Consider the following 13,693-nt stretch of genomic DNA (forward strand, 5'->3'; position numbering starts at 1 on the left):
GGGAAATAGAAATGTACATTTAATGAATGAAGACTGTACCTAGACCTGTGCTATCCAATACATTACATGCCAGCCACAGGTGGCTTTTTAAAATTAAATTGAAATGAATTAAAAAGAAAACAAATCTTAACAAAATAGTCCCTTAGTTTCACCATCTTTAAAGTACTCAAAAGCCATATGTGGCTACTGTATTGTGCAGCACAGATATAGAACATTTTCATCATTGCCAAAAGTTCTATCAAACAACGTTGATCTAGAGCATAGAAACCTCTAAACTCAGCTGGGGCGCTATCATTTTGGTAAATCTAGGCAATTTTAGAAGCATCAGACTATGGCAAACATCATCAAAGGAGCAAATTCTTTACCAAATATAACTTCTATTGCGATGTATATTTTTATTGCAGGGAAGACGGTAAGTGACAAAAATAAGGATATCTATGGTAAAACTTGGAGAAAACTGAGTAAAGAAATTTTAGATGTAATTGATTTTTTCAAAAAATAAGACAACATTGGTTCTTATTTTGTTTCTGCAATATCACTACCTATGAGACAACCTTTGCTGACATGTTCAGATAATCGGAACACTTAGAGTTTAAAATAGTGAGTCATTAGGTGTACACAAATATCAGGGAGAGAAGAGTATGTTGGCATTGTTCTCACAATTAGCTCATACCATCTTTTGAATATTCTAATATATAATAGCGGCAAAACTTTTAAATTGTCATAGTTAAGAATACAGAAAAAACACCATAAGTATTATTAAATGAGTAAATTAGCATGCAGATAAAATTGAATAAAGAGCTAGAATGTTTTTAAAAATAATATTTGGTATAAAACATAATTTCAGAATTACCTAAGAAAATTAAGATGGTAACTCAGAAAAACTTCTATTTTAATGGAGCCTACATGATATTTAAAATTTTCAAAGAAAAGGAGAGAAAATTTTTAGCAACAAATTTTAAAGCGAAGAGCAGATTATTACATCAAAAAAGCCTCCTCTGGCCGCAAAATGTGCAGCATGATGTCTCTCATTATCAAATGTATTCACTTCACCTCCTCTTTCCAATATCCCTCGAACGAGTTCTACCGCTCCTTCTCTTGATGCTTCCATTAAAGCCGTGCGACCTGTGGACTAGACAGGAAACAGATCAAATGCTGTTTATACCTGGGATGTGAAATGACAGATTTGCTATAAATATGATCTAAATTCATCTGGCCCTAGATTCACACTGACATGTTTACTTCTCTACATTTTTATTTGTTTCATGTAACAAATAGGAACAATGAAGCCAGTACACTGTATCAATGTCCAAAATGTAGAACTCTTAAAATTATACTCAAAGGTCACATCAGATGTTCCCATGAGAAAATCATGCTAAAAACTGCATTCCTTGCAAAGAAAGTAGAGCAAAAAGGGAGAAAAGGGGGTAAAATATATGCTAAAATTAGGTTATGGATATTTTCTAATGAGAAGAAAATCTGTTTTTATAGTCTCAAAATGACAATTAAAAGATAAGAAAATGCAATAACATTAGACAAATATGGAGGGGGAGAAAAATGAATAAGGGAAACAGCAGAACTATATTATTTCTTTCCAAAAAGATAGATTTTTATTAGGCATCAGATATCTTGCCTATTTTCTATAATGATCTTTTAACATTAGGCAAAATAAATACCAATTTTCCAAACATAATTAGTAAATAAACTGTAGAATCCTAGCAATATAATGAAAGTATATTGTCTTAAAGCATCTTGAATAGAAATGAACTGTCTAAAACCTAACAGGATTGTTTGACCGTATTTAAATGCAAAAAATTACACTAGTATGGGAAAAGGGGCACCAACAGAAATTTATATACAGTATAGATTAACTTTAGACTCCATAATTGAAAAAAAATGAATATTTATAATCACAGGAATAGTCATACTAAGTCGATAGCATTTGGATTGGCTCCTTTTTCCAAAAATGTCAGGCACACTTCTTTAACATCATGTGCTTCTTCGCAAGCTTTTAAGAATATTGGCTTTCCTTCATAGGTAGAATTGTTGACATCTGCACCGTGTTCCAAGGCAATCAATGCACAGCGATAATGCCGCTTAGTAGGTAAAATACAGTAAAACAAAATACCTGTAGAAAAACAGAATCCCCAAAGAGTACTTATTAATAGTCTCTATACATTTGAATCAGATAAAGAAAAAATAATTTTAAAATCCATAATTAGCTAGTTGAAAGTGGTAGAGCAAAGGCATATCTGCCTTTGTTTTCTCTCTGAACCCAACTGAAACACCAAGACAGAGAGACAGAAACAACTCAACCTCTGATAGAGTTAAGAAACAGTTACAACAGAGTGTAATAGGACTTGGTTTAGGGAATAATCTGAGCGCTGATACGTGAGCCCTCATGAGTATTTGGCATCTTGTAGTCTATAGCCCAAGTGTCTCTTCTTGGGATGTACAAGGCTGTGTGTTCTAATACTGGAGGGTCCCTGGGCCCCCTCTGAAACTGCAGAGAGTCAAAGGAGATGGTACCGAATGATGAAATGTATAGACTGGCCATGTTTATAAGAAGCAGGCTTGTCAGTACAGTAGCAGTGAGAAGAAAAAGTAGGTAGCAGGCACTCTGCCATTTGACAAATTATTTTGTTCTCCTAAAGAAAGGAAAATGCTAAATCCCCACAGCCAGGACCCATGACATACAGGCTCGCAACATAATGCACGTCAAAAATGTACTACAAACCAGGGTATTGTTATAATCCAAGGGCAGAATGTTGGTAAGAAATTCAGGGAAACAACAGTCTAACACCAAATTATGTAATGACCTCACTCTAAAAAGAGACTTCATTCAAAGAGAAACAATAATCATCAAGAAACCATCATGTGACCTATGTAAAAAGATACTGAAAGAAATCTTCTCACTTTAAGAAAATGTTCTATTATATCTCAATGGGAGAAAAAGAACCTGATAATGAAAGCTACGCAAAAAGTATATACTCGGAAAACTATACCTCACAAAAATTATTGACTGAACCATTTTCACAATAGTAAAGAAATTAAGTATATCCTTTTCTAAAACAACAGTGCAAAGATAGACCTAGACCAAAAAGAAGGACTGCTTGGATAATTAGAGATAAATAGAAGGAAAAGATGAAATCGAGCCAGCTGAACTCAGGAAAGAAATAGTAGAGAAAAATAAAAACAAGAAAGAAATGAAAGTCAAATTAGAAGCAGAAAATAGGAGAGCAGGCACTGCCAAAACCATGGTCAGGGCCATGGAAGAAAAACTTAAGTGACAAACCTGTGGGGCATCTAGATAAATATAAACTGAATAAATTCTAGCATTAAAATAAACATAATTTATATGAAAATTAAAATCTAAATGTATTTTATATAAACAGATACATCTTAAATAGGGTTACTCAGAACAGTTAAAAATAGAAAGATGGTCAAGGACATGGCCGAAAATAGAAAATCAAAGACAGAGCAAGTTATAGCAGGCAAGAGTGGACCAAAACAACAATAATAACAACAAAACGACACAGAAAATACCAGATGAGCTTGAATTCATTACAAAAGACCCTAAGATACTTGTGAAATGGACATTTTATAACAATGGCCTGTGTAACTCATAGTTAAAGTCTACCTTGGCCACAAAGTACATGAATCAACATTCCAAAATTGAAGCAAAAGAGGGGAAAAACATATCTAGTAGAATTAGTATACTGCATTTAGGATTGGGTATACCTTGCTTTAAATAAGAAACTATTCTAGCTTAACCCTTAAAGAGAATAATTCCAGACACTAATTCGCTAGCACGACATATAGCAAAGAGTTTATTAGCTTGGAGCTTTACCTTCTTCATATTCTGCAAAATAGTTCAAAGAGAAAGTACAGTGTAGGCCAGAGTATGTTCAACATCCTTCTAAAGATCCAGTATTTTAACCATTTAAATGTTTGTTTATCCTTTAGGAAACAATGTGCAGTGAGTCAAACATCAATCCCTGGAAAATAGGATGTTAATGGCAGAGAAACTGCTGTGGAATAAGCAAAACAGTTTGTGTAAGGTGAGCTAGATTGACTGATGTGGGGAAGACAAGCACTCGTTGCAATGAGCATACTATGGCCTATGTAGAATCAAGGCTGTGTGGGGCAGTGCTAACCAGGTTACATGTGAAACAAGATTCTGTATGTTTCAAGTTTTGATTCACAGTTTTAATTATTTGAGAGGCTTCTGTTTCCCACCCCCGCCTCCCCACCCACCAGAGTATCATTTTAAAACACATCCGACCCCTGAATGCACCTGAAGTTTATTTTGTTACATGGTGCCATTAAGTAATTAAATAATTTTTCCTTTTCTCTCTCTTCTCCTCTGTTTTAAGCAAGTTACTTATCAAATACCAAGTTTGGAGAGAGTTACAAAAGCAGATTTTATTTTTGTCAGAAAACATTAACATTATACAACTGAATTCACTTCTCTACTGTGGAGCTGATGTTAATGGCTTTGTACTTGAAGCAACTCTTTGGGACAACTGATGAAATCTACCAATTTATATTAAACCTGGCGGTAATTTTCTTAGTGGTTTTCATGATGCTGTGTCAACTGCTGCTGGAACTTCGAGTTATTTGGGCAAGAAGCTCCCAGAGCAGGATCTTGGGATGAGATTAGGGAGGAGAACAAGGTGGGGAAGTGGGACTGTCTCGCCCGAATAATTATGAAAATGCAATGTCTCAAGTTTCAAGTCATATTTCCAAATTATTTTAAATGACCCTAGAAAGTCAGAGCTTATGCCAGAATCTACCTTAGTCCTTCAAATTCCCAAATGTAACTCCTTTCTACATCAGACCATTATTGAGAAGGAATGAAATCCTTCTGGAGTCCTGAGTCCAGTTGTACTCTAGGTTCTAAAATGTAAAAAAGAATAAGAAATGCTCTCCCTCATCTTTTGCTCTAAACAAGATTTTATATTCCATAATGGATGATTATGATTACAATAATATCGTGTATCATGTTGAAAATTCTCTACGTTTAGAAAAACCATCAGATTAATTCTAATTTTCTTTTTAAATGGAAAAACTCTCAGAACCGATTTCCCTAAGATATATCCATTCTGTTTTCAAAATATGGAGAGTCAGTATTCTTAGGTACAAGAATAATTCACTTCTGAAGTTGGAAAGCAAAAAAGTCCACTTTATTGTTTCCAGCTACAAAATAAATTGCATCTGCTGGAAATAATGAGAGTCTTACCTTTTCCTTCATTATCAACTATAGTCATATCCGCTTTTGCCTTGGCTAATATTTCCATGGACAATTCATGGCCAAGTTCTGCAGCTCTCATTGTGGGAGTACAGCCCATCTTGTCTTTCACGTCAGGGTGAGCACCAATGCCAAGGAGAAAGTTGACCATATCAATGTCATTGGAAACTGAGGCTAAGTGCAGAGCACTGTATCCATTCACAGGATCTGTGAAATTGATTAGTTCAGGGTATCCAAGCCTGATCAGTTTCTCTATCTGCTTCTTGTCTTTGTTCCGAACACACTGAAGAACTTTGTAGATCTGCAAGTTCTCGAGTCTCTTATCTGCTAAAGCCATACTTGAACAGCTTCTTGAAAATCCTCTTTTGGACCAAAAGAAAAACTATAGCAGAAAAGAAAAAAAACACAAAACAAAAACAAAAACATATAACTCAAAGTTAATTTTGTCACCTTTATTTTTATTAAATAATATTTTAAAGCTTCCCTAAGAGAGGCTGTTTCTCATTAAATGTTATTACCATAAGCTTATTGCAACTGATTTCATGAAAGTAGAAATTACATATAAGTACAAAAATATTCAGCTAGCATAAAGTTAAAATATTTCAATCAAAGTTAAAATCTTTTATCATAATAAATACTACCTTTTTCTTTCTTTTCTTTTCTTTTTTTTTTTTTCTTTTGTTCCCTGACTTTTCGGTATTATAGCCAAGATACCATTGTTAAACCCAATGTCAGGAGGCTTTTTCCCTGTGTTTTCTTCTGTGAGTGTTAGTTATGGGCCTTGCATTTGGATCTTTAATCCGTTTTGAGTTAATTTTTGTCCGTGATATAAGATAAGGGTCCACCCTTATTCTTTTACATGTGGATGTCCAATTTCCCCAACACCTTTTTTTCCTCCAACTTTATTGAAATATAATAGACAATTAGTTGCTAATATTTACATTGTACAATTTGATGAGCTTTATTTTCGGTTATAGTTGGCATATCATATTAGTTTCAGTTGTACAACATAGTGATTAAAGATCTATATGTCACAAAGTGATCACCCTACTAAATCTAGTGCCCCACTTCCCCCTTACATATTTATTGCATTGTTAACTTATCCTTATGCTACACTTTTTATCTCCATGTCTATTTTGTAACTATCTATTTGTACTTAATACCTTTGCCGTTTTTCACCATTCCCCCAACCCCGCTCCCATCTAATAGCCCTCAAAATATTCTCTGTATCTATGAGTTTGTTTCCGTTTTTGTTGTTATGATATTTGTCATTCCCTATCTGATTTAACTTCATTCAGCGCAATATCCTCTGGGTCCATCAAGGTAAAATTTTTTTCCATCCCCTTCCTTTTAGTCTGTGTGTGTCTTTTAATTTGAAGTGAGTCTCGCAGGTAGCATATATAGGGGGCTTCTTTCCTTTCCATTCAGCCACTCTATCTTTTGACTGGAGCACTTCTTTTCCATCTGAGGTACTTGTCGATAGGAAAGAATTACCATTTTTTATTCATGTTTTTGATACATGTTTTTTCTCCCTAAAGAAGTCCCTCCAACATCTCCTGTAATACTGGCTTGGTGATGATAAATTCCTTTAGCTTATTTTTATCTGGGAAGCTCTTTATCTGTCCTTCAACTCTAAATGATAGCTTTGCTAGATAAAGAATTCTTGGTTGTAGATCCTGGGTTTTTATCACACTGAATATTTTGTGCCAAGCCCTTCTGTCCTGCATAGTTTCTTTTGAGAAATCAGCTGCCAGTTTTATGGGAGCTCCCTTATAGGTAACTGTTTTTCTCTTGTTGCTTTTAAGATTCTCTCTTTGTCTTTAACCTTTGGCATTTTAGTTATAATGTGTCTTGGTGTGGATCTTTTTGCGTTCATCTTGTTTGGGACTCTCTGAGCTTCCTGGGGTTGTATGTCTATTTCCTTCACCAGGTTAGGCATGTTTTCTATCATTTTTTCTTCAAATAGTTATTCAACTTCTTGTTCCCCTTCAGCTACCTCTATGACATAGATGTTTTTACATTTAATTTTGTCCCATAGCCTCCTTAAATTATTATTTTAGTCTTGGCCTTTTTTTTTTTTTTTTTTTGCCATTCTGATTGAGTGTCCTTGGCTTCTCCATCCTCTATATTGGTGGTCTAATCCTCTTCTTCCTCCATTGGAAGGAAGATTCCCTCTAATATACCCATCTCAGATAATGTGTTCTTCATTTCTGACTGGTTCCCTTTCATAATTTCCATTTCCATCTTTATGTTTTTTATCTCTTTGTTGAAATTCTCACTGAGTTCATCTGCATTTTCCCTAAGTTCATTTAGCATCTTTATAACCGGCATTTTGAACTCTAAATCTGTTAGATTGCTTGACTCCAATACTCCTGGGTCTCTGTTTTGTTCTCTCATATGTTTTCCGCTTCTTTGTCTTCCCATTTTAGCTACTTTTCTATGTCTGTTTCTATGTACCAAGCAAAGCTCCTAAGTCTCCCGGTCTTATTAGTGTGGCTTATTAGGTGTCCAGTGTCACAGTTCCAAGAGGAGTTCAGCTTCAGGCCAAGTTTAGCCCCAGCTTGTGCCCCTCCAGGGCCACTTGTTAAGATGCAGCAAGCAACCCACAGATGCTATGCTTATAGTTGCCTCAGAGGCCACGCCAGAAACCGAGGCCAGCTGCCAACAGTGTCTTGTAATTGGCTCAGCAAGGATCACCGGACTCGCTGAGGACACAACTGGATGTGACTTGGGTGGGGCTGTGAATTGGGGGAGACAGAGTTTCAGGGAATCCTCTGTGCTGAGTTACTTATGGTGGTGCTTTGTCCATACACTAGAAGGGGGATGGGTTCAACAGAGGGACAATGTATACCGCCAGCACTTCTGCCTGGGAGAAAGCTTCGCCTCTGGCTCTCACTCCAACAACTCGGTGTTCCCCTGTAAATCCCTGGTGCTCCCCCAGCAGCTGAGTTGGCACTGGTGCTCAGAACAAGCAAGTCTATCACCGCAAAAGTCCGCTCGCGGACACGGCCCCTTTAAGAGGTGTCTGCAGCTGCCAGCAGCTCTCATAGCTTCTGTCCCATTCAGCCACTTGGAACCAAGCAGCCTCACATCTTCACCCCCTCCTACCTTTTACCATTGCAAGTTGATTTCTTACTTCTTTCCTAACTGTAGTGCTTCTGTTCATCAAGACCCCAGGCAACTCTGCTTGCTGTTTGCTCCATGTTTCTGTCATAACTTTGATTTGGTCTCAAGAGAGATGAACAAAGCCTCTAGCATCGACACCATCCACCCTCCTCCTAAATACTACTCTTGTTATGCAGTTTTCTTGTTACATCATTTAATTTTCCCTCCTTGACACAGCCTCCTCATTTACCTATGAAGGTTAGGCTAACTAAGTTGCTAAGGTAAGGATTTGAGCTCCCCAATCTATGTCTCTGTACTAACATGTCTCCCACAATGTGTAGTTAAAACATGTTATAAAGAACATGTAACATTTTGAGGTGCTCATTATAAACAGGAATCTACTAGGCTCTGTGAGATAGATACCAAAGAAAGATAGGTAATTTCTATGTCATCTTATGTGAGAATGAGGTAGGTAAATGGTTGAGAGACAACTATAAGTCTTCATAAATAATCCCACTATAACATTGTGATGATCATTTTAATATGTAATTTTATCTTCTTTTATTATTTATGAAAAGACCAATCTTTTGAATTGAGTAGTAGTCCAGGCTAGGTATACCCAGATTGCTTTTCTTGATTTTTTCTGGAGGGAAAAAAAAAAATTACCATATAGGTAATTCATCTCAGATAATACAGTGGCACTACCCTAGGCAAAATCATTGTCACAGCCTCTAATTTGTCTTACTGCTTCCACCACCCTATTCGGTCCCCAGAAAAGTCTTTTTAAAATGTAGATCAGATTAGATGAGACAAGCTTCTACCCCAAACCTTTGAATGTGGCCTCCCCTTCCATCTCCTGTGATGGGAATGGGTCTGAGACCTAGACTTAGCCTGCATGAATGAACACTCTCCCCAAGTACAATGACTGTCTCATGCATATACTCAGAAAAGACATCAGCCAACCAGCATTTCATGGGACCCTTCTGCTAGAACTGTATGGAAAAACTACTCTTTCTGCTGAAGTAATTAAGCAGTAGTGTGTGGGGTGAGGCTGCATTGGCTGTTGTAGAGAACATGTGTTAAAGAGACTGAGACAGATGGCAACAGTTGCACTCCAGACTCAGTTGTGCTAGAAGTCACCTACCACTTAAATGTTCAGGATTGCATGGGTAAAATACCTTTCCCCCGAACTTATTTTGTCAGAAGCTGGTTAGCTGGGTTTCTGTCATTTGCAATGAAAAGATTCCATCTTACTACAAAATCTGAAACTGCACCATCTTTTCTCCACCATAAACCTTCTCCCTCACCTACACATTCCCTATGGCCATAAGTCGCGCTGTTGACCACTTGCTCCTTCATTAAGTGTGTCTCTCTAGGCAACCATAACATCTCCATTGCCTGTTTCCCTCCTACCTCACCATCCCCTCCTTCTTAGTCTCCTTTGCTGGTTTCGCCTCTTCTATTAGAAACTGATTGTTGGAGTGCCCAAGGTTAGGCCCTCAGGACCCTTCTCTATTCTCACACACTCCTCTGTGATCTTATCCCATATTTCATGACCTTCATCCCAATTTGCAGTTCTGATTGTTCACTCTGTAATTGATGCAGCCATCTCTGACTCCTTCCAGAGCTCCAAAGTTATATACCTCCCTGTCAATTCTTCATCCTCATTTTGACATCTAATAGACATCTAAAATGTGACATGTCCAGAGCAGAATTCTTGACATCGCCGCGACCTTCTCTAGTTCTATTTCCAATAATTGCTATCCATCCACCTACTCAGATTAAAAACCTAGGAGTTACTCTTCATTCTTTTCCTCTCAGATCCCCTACTCTTTAAATCCATCAGGAGATCCTATTAACTCTACCTTCAGACCATAGCCATATAGCAACTTCCATTGGTACTGTCCTAGGCCAAATCATTGCCACAGCCCTGTATTTTGTCTCACTGCCTCCACAACAGCTCTCTATAGCCCATTCTCTATTCAGTCTCAGAAAAAAATTTTTAAAATGTAGATCAGATCAGACAAGCTTTCACCCCCGACATTTAGTATAACTATTTTTAAATATAAATATAGTCAAACACCCATATCCACCACTGAGATCCTACCATTAATGCTTGACTTGCTATATCACATATCTATCCATCCTTCCATCTATTCATTTATCCATCGTAATTTTGATCCATTTCAAAGGAAATTGCTGACATGTTTAACTGGAGTTCAATATTCGTTTACAGCTCCTTTTTTCTTTCTGGTTTGATTATATAATGAAATATATAGATAGCAAGTGTACCATTCCATGAGTTTTGACAAATGTATACATCACATAACCCAAGCTCCTATCAAGATGTAGAATATTACGTTCATGCCAGAACATTGTCTTTAGACCATCTTTTAAAAGCACTTCAATACCTTTCCATTATAATCAGAATAAATCCAAATCCCTCATAATGACCTCTCCAGGACACTTATCCTGCCCCTCAGACCTCACTTCAATCTCCCTTGATTTAGTGATCTCCAGCCACACTAGCCTTCTTCCTGTTTATGGAACAAAGCTCATTCCAGTCTCTGGAACTACTTGTTCCCTCAGCCTGGAGTGAGTGCTCTTTGCTCAGAATTTCCGTTGGTCAACACTTCTCACCATTCAAATTAATGCCATCATATTTCTTCATTCCTTGGTTTTATTTTCTTCATAATGAAATAAAATATTTCTCTGTATAACCTTTATATAGATATATAGATATAGGTATATTCAATTTTTGTATTTTGTATCTCCCTCACCAGAATTGTCTTCATGAAACAGAAGCTTTATATTATGATCATTATTTCTCCATCATCTAGAACCTGACTCAGATGCAGCATTGAATAAATGACTGCTCATAAATTATGATCAAGAGTTAAAAGACTGAAGAGTTACTGAAGAGTTGAAGGAATCAAAGAAAATTTCTAGGTTTCTGGCTTGAGAAACTGGCTACCAGTGTCTGGGATGGGGAGTTCAGGATGGGGTCCAGATTGGTCAGAGATTGTAGCTGGTTAAGCTTCAGGCATGCTGAGTTAGAATCCACAAGGCAATAGAATACATAATTCAGGAGAGAGCGCTGAGCCTGGTCTCTAGGGAATATGAGGTTTCCGGCAGTTGCAAGGCAGCCTGAGACCAGGTGAGAGCAAGGAGGAGAGAGTTTCCAGTGAGCACGCTGTTTTGTCCTTCCTTTCTCCCCACTCTTCTGCCTGCTGTTTATTCTTTGTGCTTTCTCCTTTGCAGCTGGGACATCAGCCATCACATGGCTTGCGGCTTCAGTGTCTCTTTCCTGTAGTTCCTTCTCTCTCTTCCCTTCTAATGTTTATAATGTGTGGTGGACTAGGAAACTAGATAACACAGCTTGTTGTATAAATAGGCTCCCCAATAAGTTCCGAACTGCCTCAGAAGTCATTCACTTGGCCTTTGATGCATGCTTGTTGACATTTATTTTAGGTGCTGTTTACGGCTGGTTTTATAATTGTCAGCCAAATTCAGGTTGGATGCGGTGTCATCATACTGTGTATGTACATACATCCTACACAGAATAGAATAAGATGCTCTCAAACAGCTTATTGACTGTACTGAATCGATGCCACCTTATTTGTGTAGACAAAGATTTTGGAATCAGCGGCTTTATTGTTGACTCTGAGAGCACCCATCACAAAGAATTAGCAGTTTGCAGCATTATCCAATCAAGCTACAATGGTAAATTAATTCAGCAGCCCATGGGCCAGTTCTATAGTTTGCATCACTCCCAGCTAAAGCCCCAAAAGGTGGGGAAAGCGTGGTGCCCTGTGTCCTTCACAGTGAAATGCCAAGACTGACCAAGAACCTTGCCCCAGTGGAGGAAATAACAGAAGTCCTGCCGTCTAGTGCAGAGTTCTTCCTAAACTGTGTAGCATCTCTGATCCTCAGGAGGGTCACCACATATACACACAACTTAGCATGCATACTTGATCTTAGCATTGTCCTCGGGGAACTTTGGCATACTCCCATCTAACCATCTATATAGACAATCTCAAAAGACAGTGGAATAGAACAGTATTTCTTGACTTGAGGTCCATGTTTGGGTCTGAATACTCTGAAATTATAGGAAAAATCTGTGGGGAAGGAGGGGTGTCCAAGTGCATTTTGCCCCTGTGAGGAGAGATCTATGGAGCTCCTCAGCTTCTCGAAGGAGTCTGTGAGAAAGAGGAATGGAAGGAGATATGCTTGGAAGAGTGGAAAGAATACAGTGTTGGAGGTGGGGAAATCTGTTGCTTGTGATCCTCCCTCCTCTGCATCATTTATACAAACCGGTGGGAGGAAACTGGACAGTTATATTCTTAGTGTGTGCCTCAGTCTATTCATTTGCGAAATGGGGATAACAATAGTACCCACTTCATGGGGCTGTGTGAAATGGAAATGAGTTAATTCTTGTGAAGTGCTTAGCAAAGTCCCTCAATAGAGACTCGCTATGAATAATCAAACTTCGGTGTATTCTAACACACCCACAAGCCAAACATTTGGAGGAGGGGGTTATTTACGCTTCCTTTCAGTTTTAAGTCTCAGAGGAATCCAGAGGGGAGGGAGGGTAAGGTGTAAATTTCAAGGGAAAGGCCAGGTGGCAGAGACCAAGGTGCCAAGCTCACCTCTCAGTCCTGGGGGTGATCAGGAGCCGCAGATGGCTGGGCACCGACGCGCCTCGGCCTGCAGGGGCGCCCAGCGGCCCCAGCTCTCGTTCTCTGCCGCCTGGCGCAGGCCCCAGTCGCGACCTCGGGCTCCCGGAGCCTGGCTTGGGCGCCCAGCTGTGAATGGTGTCCCTGTGGGCAGAGCAGGCGAGCCAGCCTTCGCGGCTGCAGGGGAGAGGGTGTGAGTGTCCATAGACCCTGGGTCCGCCCTGCGCGAGCGCGCGGCCAGGTGAGCGCAGAGGGCGGGGTGGGAGCCACCCAGACAGGGCACATTATGAGCTTCGGCCGCGCAAGGCCGGGTTGTCGGGGCAACCGCCTAGGTGCGCAGCGGGACCGGGCAGGGCTCTCTTCCGCCCGCCGCCTGCTGCCCGCAAGTGGTGGCCCGCCTCTAGTCCAGCCAGGTGGCCGGGTTCTCGCCAGGATGGTCGAAATGGGTTCAACACTCCATCCGCGGTAGATGCAGGGGTGATGCGCCCAGTGCTAGTCTCTAGCAGTCCTCCCTTCTTTCATCCCCTTCCCCTATCTGTTGCCGTCATTAAAAATAACTTAATTAGAAATGTAAAGGTCGTTTATAAAAAAAAAAAAAATACATGATAAAATAATTTAAAAAGAAAGTTAAATGAAAAAAGCCATAAATTGTGAAATAAAA

At 38.9% G+C, this 13,693-nt stretch overlaps 1 protein-coding gene across 1 annotated transcript in view; it reads right to left on the reverse strand.

The window, feature by feature from the left end:
- Nucleotides 1–13,275, reverse strand: part of ANKEF1 (ankyrin repeat and EF-hand domain containing 1) — a 23,040-nt gene extending 9,765 nt beyond the window's left edge. Inside the window, exons 1-4 of the mRNA XM_006921593.1 lie at nucleotides 13,006–13,275; nucleotides 5,243–5,633; nucleotides 1,929–2,128; nucleotides 983–1,132 (exon numbers count right to left, since the gene is read on the reverse strand). Coding sequence (XP_006921655.1) covers nucleotides 983–1,132; nucleotides 1,929–2,128; nucleotides 5,243–5,588 — 696 coding nt within the window. The 5' untranslated portion in view covers nucleotides 5,589–5,633; nucleotides 13,006–13,275. The remainder of the gene's footprint in view (nucleotides 1–982; nucleotides 1,133–1,928; nucleotides 2,129–5,242; nucleotides 5,634–13,005) is intronic.
- Nucleotides 13,276–13,693: the final 418 nt, after the last annotated feature.

Source organism: Pteropus alecto, unplaced genomic scaffold, assembly GCF_000325575.1.
Source record: "Pteropus alecto unplaced genomic scaffold, ASM32557v1 scaffold45, whole genome shotgun sequence".
In the NCBI taxonomy this organism is placed as follows: Eukaryota; Metazoa; Chordata; class Mammalia; order Chiroptera; family Pteropodidae; genus Pteropus; species Pteropus alecto.